General features: G+C 41.5%; 1 protein-coding gene across 1 annotated transcript; it reads left to right on the top strand.

The window, feature by feature from the left end:
- The first annotated feature begins 5285 nt into the window (after window positions 1-5285).
- On the top strand, window positions 5286-16856 carry LOC126391677 (metalloreductase STEAP4-like). Its single transcript, XM_050046576.1, has 10 exons — window positions 5286-5843; window positions 6243-6350; window positions 6444-6514; window positions 6640-6727; window positions 7669-7947; window positions 8049-8143; window positions 8241-8351; window positions 10366-10408; window positions 10557-10721; window positions 15998-16856. The coding sequence occupies exons 1-10, from the start codon at window positions 5619-5621 to the stop codon at window positions 16253-16255; spliced, it is 1443 nt and encodes a 480-aa protein (XP_049902533.1). The 5' UTR covers window positions 5286-5618; the 3' UTR covers window positions 16256-16856.
- The last annotated feature ends 324 nt before the right edge of the window (window positions 16857-17180 follow it).

Here is a 17180-nt window from a genome sequence, read left to right as displayed (position 1 = left end):
AAACCTACATTACTCCTTCTTTCCTTCTCTTCAGCTCTCCGAGGTCTTTATTCCACCATGGTCACAGTTATACGTTTGTTAGAGCTGTTTGAAAAACAGTGCAGAAGCCACACTTTACCAAACACAACACTCTGCATTCAAAAATCAATCATTTTGATTATATAGTACAATGATCTAGAAAGCAGGATGTTACTCAGTGAGCCTCATTTCATGCACCAGAATTCATTAGCATAGACTTGTGGCTCTAATGCACACTGCGTTTTTGCTTAGACATTCAGATATTGCGCAGTGTAAAGCCAATCATGGTAATGGCTGTATGGCTTGGGAACACTGGACGGTCCAATCATCACCCTTGCCTGAGAGTGCCTTTTTCCAGGCTTGACATTTGATACATGATTGCTGCTTCCATTCAGTTTTGTTTTGATCGTCAGAGAGCCACCCACGCTGTTGGAGGCCGGATTGTTTGGTGTTGTTGCTCACAAGTACTTGACTGCAGCTCACTGAGGTCGAGGGCTGTTCTTCAGAGCCTGGGTCGTTACTGGTTGATCTTTGAGCTCGGCTTCAGAGGGCAAGGAACTCCGGGTCAGTCATAAGTGACCACTTGATATGGGAAAAAAGAAAACCTCACACCACAGTGTATAAACAATACGCTGACCTGCTGGATTTGCATTGAACTTTAAGACTTTCTCTATCCAGCATTCTTTTGTTTGTTTGTTCTTATTTACTGATGCAAAAACTCCTGATTTTTCTTTGTTTAACAAGCCTGACTCCCCCATCTCATGAGCATCACTTTACTTTAGGCTTTAGAATCTTGTGGGAGGAAGACTAAGCAAGTAATTGTTTACCAAACGGCAGATTAATTGCTGTTAAGGTCTCAGGCTAATTACTGCCCAAGAAACCAGATCAGCGACAAATTTCATTACATTATCTTGTGTGTGTGTGTGTGTGTGTGTGTGTGTGTGTGTGTGTATTGGTGCGCACTAGTAAAATACCATTATATTTGTGTCACACATAGACACCCACACACCCACACACACTCATACAAACACACAATGGCTACTTAGTGAAGCAGCAGAGCAGAGGGAGTAATTACAGTGTAGGACAGGTCACTAGGCCCGCGGTTCACCTCAACCCTGAACACTGGAGCTATTCTGGACCTCTGGGAAAATAAGAAGGGTTGCACTCAGAGGCCAACTTCAGTCACCAGGCTAAGAACATTAATTACTCATAGGGCCAACACAAGATTAGACTGTAATTGGTGGGTTTGCCTGCTCACATGAATCAGCGAGTGCCTCCACTGACCACCATATCAGTGACTGATTATAAGGATTGGGTTTTTTTCACTGTAAGTGCAGGGCAAATAACCCCCTGCTAATACAAATGTGTGTTATTTGTTTTGCATACATGTCAAAGTAATTACGCACTTGGTAGGGCATGTGAAATTTATGGTCATATAATGGAGATTATGCAGGGAAAAGAGGAGGGGGCTGGGAGCATTCCACCACGCTGTGTTTGCACACCATGACCTGGACTCAGCCCAAACAGTGTGTTTGTGGAAAGACCAGTGTTGCTGCTTCACGAGTGTAATAGGTAAACCATCAGCTAATCTTAGTCTTGTCTGAGCTGCACTTTAAGGTTCTGTGTGTAACTTTTCACCAGGATAAACCTTTGATCCTTGCCAAGGGGTGAACAGGTTGGGACATGACTCAAACACTGAGACTTGGGCTGACTTTTATGTAAAGGACTCGGACCATATTTTCCTGGGAAATCTAAAGGATGTGACATTATGCACATTCTTCAGTACTTTGCCTCTCCTCAGCTCAGCTACAGCAGTAACAGTGTACGACAGTAGCGAAGAAGCATCTTGGATGAGAGGTGAAACGTCTTCAAGAAACTCAAGCAAGTCCAGTTCCCTATGATATCCTACTGAGACCCTGTGTCATCATATGAGGACATCACATTTTGGGTTTACTTGACCTTGTACTTGATTCTACTTAACTTAGACCTGTTGTCCTCATTCGTGGACACATTTTTGTGCCATCTAGTGGTAGTAAGAGCACAATACACTAATCCATGTGAAACAAGATGGCAGCCATCTCTGCCAAGTCAGTCTGCAGCCGATCGACACAAAATTGGACAAGGTCCAAAACCTGATCAACTTTTTGTGGTTGAAACTTGTTTATCTGTGATTAATAATGTTTGTAGCTTGATATGGCAACTAATTTGACCAATTTCAGCAACAGTAACAAGCTCAGACACTAATTAGGAAGTAGTTGTTTGAAGACATTAGAACTTTATTGTCATCTCATTTGAGGACATTGGGACTTTATTATCATTGACAATGAGTGCGTTTACATGGACAGTTGAATGAAAGTTCATTCCTATTAAAAGTAATCTTGTAAACACCTCATTCGGAATATAAATGGCCAATGCGATTGGGACATGGGCGATTGAAAATTCAATCCGATGTAAGGGGCTGGAATATTCTGTTTCTAATTCCGAATGAAAGAATTTCTCACACTTGGATACACTCATTCCTCTTAAAGTTCATTCCGGTCTTTCTGTGCATGCTCGTTTCCTTGCCCTTGGCGCAATGATGTATATAGTGCGCACGCGACTCGTTGCACTAACCAGTTTCCATTCGCCACAGCACGGTCTTCTATCTCCCTTCTTTGACCTTCTACCTCCCTTCTCCTCCTCAAAAGACGAAGCATTAGCAGAACAAGGTTGTTGTCGTACTGCTGCTTCAAGAATATAAGCAAAACAAGTTGTCGTACTGCTGCTTCAAGAATATAAGCAAAACAAGCCCGAAAAAGTCACTAAGAACGGCGTCATCAAGCATCTTGTTATCCGGAACGAGGACTACAGTGTTTTTTTCCGATAAACGTAAACACGTAACATCCGCCCCGCCCCCTATCCAATCAGAAACCTTCCCTGCCCCAAACCTTGCGCGGACCAGAATACAGGCCATTAAAAGGCGATTAAACTGATCTCCCGGTAAACCCTCATTCGGAATAAATATTTCCCATGTAAACTACCTGGAAAAACTTTAATTCCGAATGATTTCATTCAGATTTATTTCATTCCGAATGAGAAGCCATCATGTAACCGCACACACTGTGTAGTTTTTTTTTATACTTATTGGGTCCTACTGACCCCAAATAGTAGGGAAAAAATGCATGTCAAACAAAAGTTCAGGTTCCAGGAGGATATAGCACTTGAGATGACCATGACCTGGATGACTGAGAATCTTCACCAACAACAGTAGCTAACGTTAGTCTGCTCATATTAACAAACGACCAACACCTACCACAACACAGCGTCCACACATGCTGTTTCAGTTATATACATTTTACGTCTGAGTGGATTTGTCAGTTGGCTAGTTCAGGATTTGTCAGTTGTCTCGCTTGCCAAATTACTTCCCCCGCTTATGTGCTACATGATACTAACTAATGCAGCGTAGACTAAGTGTTCCATACGCTTTTCACAATTAAGCACACATCAGTGAGCACTCCTCTGTTGTTCTGTCTGTTGAGCCAAACAAGAATGTTTGTGAGCTCATGTTAATGTGCTCATTCTTCGGGGGAATATCCATAAGACAGTCTAACTCTAACTGTCTTTTTGACCAGTGGTATCTTAATTTGTAAGATCAGAGGCTCAAAGGTGTTCCATACAGAGGGAATATAACATAAAGTCACAAAGCACAGGAAATATTACCTGATTAGTTGTTTTAAATGAATCGTAATCAGTCATGTATCAAATCTGTGAAATCCTATCATGATTGCTCACAGGATGATGTGCAATCAGCGTCTATATTGACAGACTTGCAGCTGCAGTTTAGGTTTGTAAATTTGTTGTATAATTGTCTCAATAAAGCTGAACAACAAACAAACAAACAAAACACCTCAAAAACTTGCAGCTGCAGTCTCAGAGCGCTATCAGACAGTCAGCGCCCAGTACTGATGTAAGAAAATGGCCATTTTAAAGCATTTCTTCAACAAAAGACAAAATATTTAATAGCTTGTGATAACATAATAATCATTTAATATAGACTATGGTACTGTGAGAGACCTAAATAACCTCGAACATGCATTTGGGATTGGAGCCTCCTTTCCTTCCATTGTCAAGTGCTTCATGCGTACCTAGCAAATTTACTGAAATCTCACAGAAACAAATGGTGCGGAGGTCTCTTGCTTGGTCGGGAATGAAGGAGGGGGAACTGGAGATGACACACAGTATTTTTTCTCATGGCCTGGAAGTATTTATTCAGCTATTGGCGAAAAATGGTAATCTATGTAACACTGTTAGTCTATGTAAGCCCTAATGCAACAACTGCTGTTGATTTAGCCAATGATAACAGATGTAACAGTTTAAAGTGCTTTCTACTAGCCAGAGGCGATACAGCCTAACCCTAACCTGAGATGATGTTAGCCAGCTAGCTGTAATTTAGCCTTTCATGGTTGCTCCTAGCATCAGCTGATTCGGTAATTTGCAAATGGTAAGCTATGTGGTATTATGGGGCCAAGGGGTGAAATGAATTATAGAAACATTGCAGATAGTAACATTATGCTAAATAATGATTAACTTTTTTTCCAGCTTTGTATCAACATGATGACAGTCAATCACAGTCAGTTGTGTGTTTGGCACCGTTTTGGCCGATGCTCATGTGCTTGCTCGTGGGCACTGAGTACAAGAACTGGAGCTCAAGCAAGAGGATGTTGACTACAGTTTGCTTAACAACATTAGAGAAGTGTCTCTAAAAACAAGGACTGTCTGAAAGCTATAAAACCTTAAATCAAGGACACTAGCTCTAGATTTAAGTTGTTTTCATCTGTTTGGCTTTATTCTGTGTAAATGCCTAAAACTCTTATAAGCTAATGGCCTTTGAACAACTGACATTTGATAAGCTACAATTTAAAGATCTTTGTCACACTACCAGTCAAGGAGGGCCTGTTGTGGTTTTTAGATTTAGATTCACTTCCTTTATGTCCTATAATTAACTGGAACTTTCACTCACTACTGTACCTTCCTCTGAGTGTTTCTTAATGTGTGATGTGTCATAGCAGCAATTTGGTAAAGCCAGAAAAACCAGACCGTAATGAATTAAGAGTTGCTTTCCAGTGTTGCTTAATCTGTCACAGATGATACGCTGATTTCCCAGAAGCAGGCAGTACTTGAAACTTTGCCGCAATATTTCCAGCACAAACACACAGACACAGACAGACACAGAGTTTGTACAAAGAAAACATCAGACACTCATGCCAGCAGAAACACACACACCTCCCACCTTTGCTGTGGGGTTTCCCAGTTTAGACAGTCTTCACCCGGAGCCATGGGAGGGGATGGGCCAATACAAAATCTGACTCAAGCCCGAAAAATCTGTCAGTCTACAGAGTAATGAGTTAGAAGAGCAGACACTTGGGCTTGAGGGGCAGACAGTTGATTTGCTGACACTTTTTCCAGAAGAACCCAGAAGAGCTGTTACTTTGAAGACTATTATTTTGTTACATCTGCCTTGAATCCGGACGCATTACACGTTTTGACAGAAAATCCGGTGGAGTGTTTTGTTCTGTCAAAACCAGAGGAGATATCATCACTGTTTGTGTCAGACTGTGGCCATGTCGGCTGACAGACTGAGCAACGTGTCAAAGGAGGTGAAGCCAGAGAGCGTGTCGCTGTGTCCTCTGGGCACAGCAGCTGCCCCTGAGCGGGAGCTGCTGTGTATCTTTGGGACGGGGGACTTAGGGCGCACTCTGGGCCAGCGTCTGCTCCAGTCTGGCTACAGGGTGGTGTACGGCAGCCGCAGACCTCACAGCTGTGGCCCCTTGCCTCAGGGGGCTCAGGTACAACACACTGCATGATGTCTTCTCAAACTCTGGAACTTCTTTTCCTGTTCTTTTGATGTTGTTGTTGTTATAGTCGACAGCTGATATGTCCACACGTGTGTTGTACGATGGTCCTGACACAACTCAAATAACTGTGTCAGTAAAAATGCAAACATTGTGCTAAGAAAAAGAAAACGTTGTTATCAGACTTTGAAAGTTGACTGAGCTAAACAAGGTCACTGATAATGTGTGTGTTCATGTGTGTCTGCACGTGTTGCCTTGTTTTGTTTTCATGATTCATGCAATATGTGCTTAGCAAGTGAGCTATCAAAGAACACACAGAGTCTGTTATGAGAGAGCATGCTGCCACACTGAAGAGCCATGAATGACAGTCGTGTTTGTGTGTGTGTTGTGCAGGTGCTGAGCCACGAGGCAGCAGCCCAGTCAGCCGATCTGGTCTTTATTTGTATTCACAGAGTACACTATGACTTCCTGGAGACACTTGCACCTCAACTCAAGGGGAAGGTACCTTGTTGCACAGTCAGATGCCTTTGTGTAACATAGCAGCTGGTTCATTTCTAACTTTTCATCCACTCTGCTGATTTCATTGATTGTAAGGTGCTGGTGGATGTCAGCAACAACCTCAAGAAGAATCTATACCCAGAGGCCAATGCTGAGTATCTGCAGAGGTAAGAGGAAATCAGGCAATAATGTAATTACCGAACAAACTGGGATCTCTCATGGATCATGTGGTTTGAATCAACAACGTCTGGTGGAACATGAAGGAAAACAGAGTTTGTTGTTTGTTGTCCAGGCTGATCCCTGGAGCTCATGTGGTGAAGGCGTTTAACACCTTGTCAGCCTGGGCCCTGCAGAACGGACCTTCAGATGCCAACAGACAGGTACTCTTAGTGTTTGTGATGTTTCCAATCAAATGTGTTAGTATTTTTGGGTGGCCAAAGCATATTTGACACTGAAACTAAAAAAAGTACTTCATTTGATTTTCTTCTTCTGCTATTTAGGAATTTTTTCAAATGGTAAATTATCCCATTTTAGAATTAAACTATTCAGCACTGCCTGTCAAATTCTTCTCCTACTGCAGAACTACAAGCATTTTACAATTCTCTGATGTGTTCACACAGTGGGGCGCTGACCAACAAGTTAAAAATAATAGTCTCTTTCAGAAAGGAAAGCATTTCAGTCCAAACTATATTATTAACTCATTTTGAAGTTTTGATCAAACCAAATCCAAGTAAAAGAAGCCAAATCTGAGGAGTCAGCCTCATGTCTTTGCTGTGAATGCCATCTCTGATGTATCCTTGAATCAATTAACTCCACAGTCTCTCTTAGATCTAAGCTCTCCATCACATGCTTTGCTCTCTCGCTCTGTACTGCAAAGCTGCAGCATATGTGGGTTTTTCTGTTTCATTTTGATCTGGTTGTGCAATCCCAGAGGACGGTAAAATCCACACAGCGTGTGTGTGTGTGTGTGTGTGTGTGTGTGTGTGTGTGTGTGTGTGTGTGTGTGTTGTGAGGGGTGTATGTTTATATATTGGTATGTGGTACATTTGGAGCACAATCAGCAACATCACATAGGTGTTGACTGAGCATTGTTGTTAGTCTTTACCTGCATTCTCCAGCTAAATTTAGTATTTCATGCAAGAAGCCACAGCATCTGCAGCTACTTTTATGTTCAGTCCTCTGGAGTCAAAATACCCTTTCATCATTGCGTGCGCAAATGCATAAACATAAATGTGTAAATACGAAATAATGAAGACTTATGCTTCTCACATGGGGCATTTCAAGTGCTTTAAACAACTATGGGGATTTTCCTGGTTTCCAGGTGTACATGTGTGGAAACCGTGCCGAGGCAAAGCAGGCAGTAGCAGAGGTGGCCACCAAACTGGGCTTCGCTGTTGTGGATAGAGGGTCTCTGACTGCAGCCAAAGAGCTGGAGGACTTCCCACTACAGCTGTTCCCAGAGTGGAGACTGCCACTGCGCATAGCCGTCAGTCTCACTGCCTTCTTCTTCGTCTATGTGGTCATGACAGATGTTGTCTATGCGTATGTTAACCAGAGGAAAGACATCTCCTTCAGAATCATGGTGTCGATGGCCAACAAGGTAAAACCTGTTTAAATGAGCATTTGTTCCTCTTTGAACGTAACTAATTTGACTCCGGGGTATCACAGTAACCACTTCTGTGTTTGGTTTCTACCTCTCAGGTGTTTCCCATTGTGTCTCTCACCATGTTGTCTCTGTGTTACGTGCCTGGTGTCATAGCTGCCTTCCTTCAGCTCTACAGAGGAACCAAATACAAGTCAGTAACAAGAGGGACTAACATTTAGTGCCCGCAAAGACAATTTCCAATATATTTTAAATATTGTAAACTATAAGTCAAAGTATTTTTGTTCCAGGCGTTTCCCTGACTGGTTGGACCGCTGGATGCTGTGCAGGAAACAGATGGGTCTGGTAGCACTTGGCTTTGCTTTCTTACATGTGCTCTACACTCTCATTATCCCCATAAGGTATGTTACAGGTGCACACATCCCTACACTCCATTTAACATATCTGAAATATCCTATTTATTGTTCATTCTAACTAAAACAAATTGTGACATCGTTGAATGTGAAAGGACCCAAAACCGTAAATTTAACTACAGTCAGCTGCTACATTATAAACACCTATCTAACTCTAATCTAATAGCAGCCCTGCAATAAATCCTACCCTCGTGGAAGTCTTAATATTTAGCTTGTACATTTAAAAAAACAAAAAACAAACTTAATGTTTGTCTTGGGTGCTGTGGTTTGTGCCGCTGAGAGATGTTTTTAATATTTAGTCTACCCTCATAGATATAAATTGGGTTACAAGGCTGTTGTATTAAGCTGTATTACTTTTAGTTAGGCGTACCTAATAATACAGCAACCAAGTGTGTGCTTTAATCAATGCAAAAATTGTAGGATCAATAAACTTACAGGGACTCCTGTTATAGAAAAGTGCCTTATATTGTTATATTATTGTTATAGTGTCATAACACAGAGTGCCTTATGAGAGGGAAAGGCCTGATTTGCAGCCGCTTAAAAAGTATTATTTCTTGATAAGCTAGAAAAGAAGAAGCAAGCAAAAGAGTATGGACAGTAGAAATAAAGTTTGACAAGAGTTACTGAAAGAAAGAAAGAAAGAAAGAAAGAAAGAAAGAAAGAAAGAAAGAAAGGGTACTTCCACACCTGCCCTGTTTGGTTTGGTTCAATCAAACTCAAATTCATTTGTGCAAGTTCATTTGGGCAGGTGTGAACACAGCAATCACACTCAGGTGCACACCAAAACAACCGGTCTGGTCACAAACAAACTCTGGTGCAGTTTGTTTGTGGTGAGAACGTGTTCGGACCTCGATCTGAACCAACTGCAGTCACATGACACATTGTTTGGGTTAAACATGAGCATGTTACAGTCCTGGAGGATTATTAATGTGCACCTCCTCCTGTACTGCCTTAATATGCACACTCAGCACATCCAATGCATCAAAACATTGTTTTCTAGTTGGAGCCGCGCCTCGTTTTCAAACTGTATGGTTTGACTAAAATCAGCAATGACAGCAATATAGTCCACGATGACCAGCGCTAAAATCAACCTGCGTAGTTGTCCCGCCATTGTGACATTAGAAAGTGTCACATTTATCTTGCAAGTGTACTCTTCTTCAACGTTTTGTTTACTTCCTGGATTTTTCCCGCATGGAAATTCTGACCAATCAAGAGCAGCTTTGTCACACAAGGCATTTTATCTGGTCCGCTTGTAAATGCTGAAGTGAGAACGTGAACCAACTCTGGGCAATAATGCAACTTTGTAACAAAATAAGTCCCTGATTTGGACCAAAGCAAGCAAAGTCTAGGTCTGAAAGCACCCTAAGGTGTTACTTGGTGGTTATTATAGTGTTCTGGGCATCAGCAACCACCTCAGGAAACCAGGAAGACGACCAACACTGCACAAATGGCTATGATTTACTTTGTTTACGGATGTTCCAGTCAATTAAATTGGGAAAAAACTCAGGGCACTTAAAATCCTGAAAAAAGCAGGGCATGAGGCGAAGAAGTAAAATAAAAAAAAGAAAAGAAAAAGACAGAGAAACAGTGGCAGATGTGGATCAAAAACCTCTGTCCTCAGTCTGGAGGAGCAGAGTCAACTCAATTCAAACATATAGGCTAAAGCGTTGTCTGAAACATGCCTTGAGTTGGATGCAATTGCAGTGTGCTGTGACAACTTCCCCATATATTTAGCCACAGCACCAGTTCATTACAGTATTTCCAGTAGAAAATAGCTAGTGTGAGCTAACGTTGCCTAGTAATGTTTGCCTGACGGCGGTGCATCCATGTACAGAGTTGAAATATAAAAGAAATTTATACTCAAGCACATGTTTTTTTATTCTAATGACACCAGGAGTATTTTTAAATAGTTTTAATTCTGGTAACAACCACCTTAGATACGAAACAATAATTAGGCCTGATGATTTTTTTCTCTAAATACCTTTGTCATTTTCTTCCCTAGACATTACGTGAGATTCAAGATTGCTGCTGGTACCATCGCACAGGTAAGACAACCATGCAGCTGGAAAATAAGTGTGTTTATTAAATTCAAAGCTTTCCATTTGCATAAAAAGTACTTGTTTATTCACATTCAACCACATCATATGAGTCTGCATATAAACATCTCTCTTTCTTGTCTGCTGTCTCTTTAAGATCAGGGAGAACCGAACGTCAGTGTTAGACACCACCTTGGCCTGGCGTACTGACTCTTACTTCTCTATTGGGATTCTGGGATTTGGCCTGTATGTCCTGTTGGGAATAACCTCTCTTCCCTCCGTCAGCAATGCTCTCAGCTGGAGAGAATTCAGCTTCATACAGGTAGACACTGGCATGTTTGTCTGAGTCATATGGTATGTGGATATCTGGATGTGTTAGAATGTGTGAGCTTCAGTGTGTGTGTGCACATTCACAGTGACACATTGTGGACATGGAATACAGAACTCTACTTGGGTTGTGCAGGATGCTTTTCAACCCGTCAGAATTTGGCTGTGCCCATGCATCCTGTTTACACTAGTGGTCACAGCTGGAATGTGGAATTTTTTTAATCATAGTTTCCAGTGGTGCTGGCTCTATGGTTTCCCAAGGAGTCTGTTCAACAGCTTTTCACTTAAAGGCCAAGTGTATTGGATTTAGGGGGATAAATCGACAGAGATGTAATATGATATAATAAGGATGTTTTCTTTAGTGTGTAATCACCTGAAAATAAGATTAGTTATGTTTTCGTTACCTTAGAATGAGCGGTTTATATCTACAAAGGGAGTAGGTCCTCATCCATGGCAACACATTCTCACTCCAACCTCATCACGTCATGGACTTTCTAGTCTGCACATGACTGTTCTACGTCCACATAGGACGTGCAAGTTACCCTGGATGCGTGTCAAGTTCTGCCTGTTACATGCATTGTCTTCTTTCAAGATACACTTCCATTTTCACAGGAAATTTAACGTTTACACACAGTCTCTTTCAAAATAAAGGCACTACGTCGGTACAACACTGCAAATTGCCATTTTTTCCCCTCGACAACAAATACACGTAGTTAGGTTTAGGCAACAAACACACGTGGTTGGGTTTAGGCAACAAAAACACGTGGTTGGGTTTAGGCAACAAAAGCACGTGGTTGGGTTTAGGCAACAAAAACAAATGGTTGGGTTTAGGCAACAAAAGCACGTGGTTGGGTTTAGGCAACAAAAGCACGTGGTTGGGTTTAGGCAACAAAAAGACGTGGTTGGGTTTAGGCAACAAAAGCATGTGATTAGGTTCAGACAACAAAAGCATGTGGTTAGGTTTAGGCAACAAAAGCACATGTCGCAAACACAGACCTCTTGGTCTTAACTTTTGTCCTTGTCCCACCACGTTTCCCCCTTACACCACCATGCGCTATTAAACTATAATGGCAACCGTTGCGTATCATGCTGACGTTAAAGGACTTCTCTTTCATTGGTTTCTGACTTCACAAGTCACTGCACAAGCGCCGGAATTCCATGACTTCGGAGTGTGACCGGGCTCTCCATGGAGATGGCCATGTTGCATTGCCATGTTTCTATGTTAGCCCAGAATATAGAAACCAACCACTGGCTCTAGATGGCGCCATTCATGTTTTCATATCTGCCACCATAGTTAGAAGCCCGTCAGTGTTGAGCACGGTTGGAAACCACAGATTCTTTAATGTGAAACAACTTTATTCAGTGTTTTTAGCGCTTTAAATCACCAGGCCCATTTGTTTTAGAGAGGAAGAGACCTCTGTGGATAATTCAGCTACCGGTAAAAAACCTCCTGAATGTCTGGATCTTAAGTTATCAAACAAAAAGGGTGAGCACACATTAGCACGTGCTGGGCCAGCGGCCTATCTCTGATGATCCAAACTGAAAAAACAGTATAGTTATGCTGCGGCTGGCTTGCAGAACATCTGATGATGGGGTGCACATTTAAACACACTGGATCCAGGGAGCCGTTTCAACATTTTATTGCAGACAGGGTAGCTGAAGTTGTTGTCGGATTATTTTCTTTATAACAAGGAATATTTAAAAGGAAATGCTACCGCTCTGAATAATGTTACACAATAGTAAAAATGCAATTAATATTAATAAACTGGGTATCATTTAACTTACGTCATTAATGCATCTGCTAAGGTATCACTCTTTTTTCTTCTTTTAACAACAGTTTAAACTTAGGAATCTTAGAACAATAACACAAAACAATCTGTTAACTTTAAATAATACATACAGGATTAACAAAGAAAACATTATAAAAGTGAAAAGTCCATATGCACTCACATGAGTCGTTTCTCTGTTCTACCTGGCATGTTTAGAGGGGAAAAGAGAGTCACAGGCCTGAGGGGTGGAGTTTTATAGTTTTAGTTTTTATAATCTTGGGGGAATTTAACACGAGCAGTGTAGGAGAAACACTGATCTGTTATGTGAAACTACTTTATTCAGTGTTTTTATCGGTTTTGATGCCATGGTGCGTTTGTTTTGAAGGAAGAGACCTCTACAGATAATTCAGCTCCCAGTAAAAACATCCTGATCAGTGAAAACCGAAGGAATTCTAACTGGAAGAAGTTTTAGCTGGTTGCAACCTGCAATCTTCACCACTAAATGCCTCTAAATCCCCTGAAATCATAAGAACATGTCAGTGTTTGTGCCCGTGTGTGTTTTTACAGGAATCATTAAATGTCAGATTGAAATATTTTCCAAGAAACCTAAAATGACAAAGATTCGTATTCTGATCATATCTTTAGAAACTTCATCAGCCCACAAATTACATGTGTATCCACTGTCCACTTAGATTTACACTTACATGTTACACTCTCTTTAACAAAGTGAAAGCCTTCACAGCTTTTGTAGCCAACAGATTTGGCACAGGTAGCCCACAAACAGGAACATGAATGGCAGACAAGCCCATTTTACAGCCATTCCGATTATATTTTGCGAGCCAGCTCCTGATAAAATGAATACAAACAAGCTCATTGGGAAATATAATTTGGTACAACTGATTATCTCACCTCCACACTGTGGCCTTGAAAAGCTGCAAATGACAACCAGATTGATGATTCAGTTAACAGAGAGATACATGCTTACAATATTAAATAGGCTCAGTTGGTATCCACTCACAATGTGCCCGCTGGAGGTATTTTAAAGCGCATTATGAAATGCTCTGTGTAATGCCACTACAGTATTGCACCTGTTTATGCTCTGGGCTGCTGAGTTTCAGTTGGTGTGGAAATTTACAGAGAAGCTACTGGACCTTTAAAGTATGTGAATAGTGGCATAAAAACTGTTTGCAACAATATTCCATCATGTCCATGAGCCAAGATTCAAGCTATGACTGATGAGGACGATTCTGTGCTTCAGCCCCCAGATGGGAAACAGTGACGTGGGCTGTTTCCAACTTCCTGTTGGAAGTAATCTGTTGAAACCGTGTTGGTAATATTTCCACCCTTCCCTTGCTAAATCTTGTGTTGATTGTTTTTACTCAGGACGGGCAGACGCAAATGTTTACCTTTTTTCCAACTTTGACCAATCGAAAATGAAATCAGCCTCACTACAGGGACCAGACTCATTCATAAATGTAACTGGGTCATGTCAAGCTCGTTTTCTCATTCCACATCCCTCCCCTTTACTCCAGCCCAAATTAGAGCAGTGCTTTAAATGTTAAGTTATTCATCAAATGTAATTTGGGGGGCATACATTATCCTTTTGCCACAGTCTTTAGATTCAGTTCATGTGTATGGCATAGATCTACATGCTTGAAAATGTGCAAGTGTGCATGTGTTTGCACGTTCCCCATCTACAGCAGTCGAATTTTCTCTATGTACATATGTTGCACACAAAGTAGATTAGCATGCTAGAGTGTGTGCACATGTGTAGGTCAAAAGCTTGTCTCTGTAAAGGTCAGTCTATCACTTACTGGGCCTATTATACAGTTATTAGTTCTGTGTTTTTCTGTGAAACTGTAACTGCATGCAACCAAATCACCAGAATAAATGTTGGCATTGTACGTTTCTGTAAACTACGGTTATGTAACACTTGTACGTTCTCATGTAACAGATATGTTGAAACATCATGTTTCACAGATTTATGGCAGTCCAATCAGATTTGGCTGTTTAATACAATTATTTGAATATTTGTTCCTTTTTTCCGAAGGGAGTTTAAAAAGTCTGAACAGGGTTAAGGGGGACGTTCAGGGTGACAGTGACGTTCACGTAAATATAATATAGGCAACTAGTAAAGTAAGCTGGGTCGAAATTGTGCAACACTAGATATCAAGCAAAAGCGTATTGTATTAAGTTGCTGTTAGCTGAAAATTCACCACTTCTAAGCCAACGTGTTCTCATCCGAACTCGTAGAATATCGCCGCTTTGTCTGTGGACCTTCATGTCTACATATGATACACTAGGTTTCCTCTTATGTCTGCTGTTGTTCCTGGGCACAGTGTCAATTTACGCTTGTTACATTCATTGCATCTTTTCAAAATACATTTAAGTTTTCACAGAAAATGTACAGTTTCTGCACCTTGGATGCAAACACTCAGTTTCCGAATAAATTTGGAAAAGCACCTACAAATTATTTTTGTTTATTTCCTTGTCCAACAAAAGCACGTAGTTAGGCTTAGAAAAAAAATGTATGCTTTGGCTCAACATTCACACAGGAAGCAAACAGCAGGCTCCCGAGCGAAAGTCCAGGGTTTGTTGGACCCATCCACCTCCCCTCCCATCCACCATAGAGTGATTTTCCGGCTCCTTACATTACGTCATTAAAAGCAGCGTTACAAACTGTACTGTACTTTTTTCTGTACGACATCTTTTGCACGTCTGTCCGTCCTGGAAGAGGGATCCCTCCTCAGTTGCTCTTCCTGAGGTTTCTACTGTTTTTTTTCCCCATTAAAGGGTTTTTTGGGGGAGTTTTTCCTTATCCGCTGTGAGGGTCCAAAGGACAGAGGGATGTCGTATGCTGTAAAGCCCTGCGAGGCAAATTGTGATTTGTGATATTGGGCTTTATAAATAAAATTGATTGATTGTAGAATCGACAAACTGCCGTCAACCGGTGTGTTTCAGAACACTGCAAAACATGCCTTTGTGCATTGGTATCTTAAGCAGAAGTCCACCAGCATAGTGTTTAATTGACGACTTTGGTTGGTGACCACTGCATCAACAACTGCTACCACCTGGTGTGTATTATACCACCACAGATCATTGACAAAGTGGTGGTATTTGATGAGTTAGGAATGAGAGCTTGACCGGGCAAAGCCTCTCTTCCTCCGGGCAGCTGCCTCCATCTCACTACCAAAGAGCAGCATGAAAGTGAGGAGGGCTCACTCTACAGCTAAATCCGGGGACTAAGACATCCCTAGAAGTCCAGTGACTGGCAAAAAAAGAACACAACTGCTCGTTTTGAAGAATCTCAGGGTCTCCGACTGATGATATCAGTCTTTGACTTTCAAGGGCCATCCTAGAACTGTTGGATATGATACGTATGAAACACACTAATGTGTCTGTGGTTTGCAGAAACATACAATGCCACCATTATCTTCTGCTACTATCTTATCTACTGCTATGTGAATCTGCAAATGTCTTAACTTATCTTTCTCTCTCACAGTCCAAGCTGGGATACCTGACAGTGTTCTTCTGTACCTTTCACACCTACCTGTACGGCTGGGACAAGTTCCTTCGTCCCTCTTACTACAAATGGTACACACCACCGGCCTATTTGCTTGCTCTGGTGGTGCCCTCCGTGTTGCTGGTGCTCAAGCTGCTCCTGCTTCTGCCCTGTGTGGACCGCACCCTCACTCGCATTCGACAGGGTTGGGAGAGGACTGATCCGGAGGACAGCAGTAAGAATGCACTGCTAACATAGAAACAATCGCAATGACAGAAACAAAAACAATGGGAAGGGAAAAAAATGCAGATGCAAAGACACCATGGTGACTTGCCCTCCAGGAGCTCTATCATTAGGTAACCCCGGCTCATTGTGTTAAGTGACATGGATCCTAGACTGTACAATTGCACTTATTGTTCTGTCTTTGACAAAGTCAACAGAGACAAATGATTGAAACTCCTTTCAGTCTCTCTTTGTGTAATCATCTTGGAATTGCTCCCTTTATATAATACAATGGCTCTGTGTAGGCTTTCATCAGTTATACAAATACCTTAGAGAATCATAGACACATGCATAAAAGCAGCCGTAGAACTTTTTAACTCCAGTGTTTCATAATTTTGCTATGTACTTTCAGTATTGTTACAGACTCTAACTCCAAGGCGGGCGACTTTGTTGTACTTCTATTAAAATCAGCAGCAACATTTTGACTTTGGTTTTTATGGCTCCAAGTTTCTCATCAACTTACAGTATATGGCGGCTTATATTTACTGGATTTATCTTGGATCTTTTTCTGTAAATGCAAATTTTTGCATATTTTGTTCTTCCTTATTCTTTTTCAATAAACTTAAATGTGACTGAACAGTATTGTCTTGTATCTCTTTCTCCCTCCCATATACATCTCATACTGTCTGAAAGCTCAATCACACTCAAAGAGTTTTCCCCTGCTGACTTGACTGTGCTCTGTCTAGTTGTCTCGGTCTGATCCCTCTCCAGGGTTCATCCCTCCGGCTGATCTGATGCTGTTCTCCAGGAAACATTCGCTCTGAGCTGCAGGCTTCTCCCCAGTCACTACTGGATCTCATCACATCAGTGGAGAGAGGAGTGTGCAGACTCCTCCATCACTGAAGTCCTCTGCAGAGAGGATATAATATTTGGATGTGACAGAACAGATAGGCCCTTGATG

This window comes from Epinephelus moara, chromosome 6 (genome assembly GCF_006386435.1).
Source record: "Epinephelus moara isolate mb chromosome 6, YSFRI_EMoa_1.0, whole genome shotgun sequence".
In the NCBI taxonomy this organism is placed as follows: domain Eukaryota; kingdom Metazoa; phylum Chordata; class Actinopteri; order Perciformes; family Serranidae; genus Epinephelus; species Epinephelus moara.
This window is presented reverse-complemented; position numbering and strand designations above follow the sequence as displayed.

Excerpts from the sequence above, each read along its gene's own strand:
- LOC126391677 (XM_050046576.1), top strand. The coding sequence starts at position 5,619 with ATGTCGGCTGACAGACTGAGCAACGTGTCAAAGGAGGTGAAGCCAGAG. Across the intron at positions 6,351-6,443 it reads CACCTCAACTCAAGGGGAAG|GTGCTGGTGGATGTCAGCAA; the intron begins GTACCTTGTTGC and ends ATTGATTGTAAG. Across the intron at positions 8,352-10,365 it reads ACTCTCATTATCCCCATAAG|ACATTACGTGAGATTCAAGA; the intron begins GTATGTTACAGG and ends TTTCTTCCCTAG.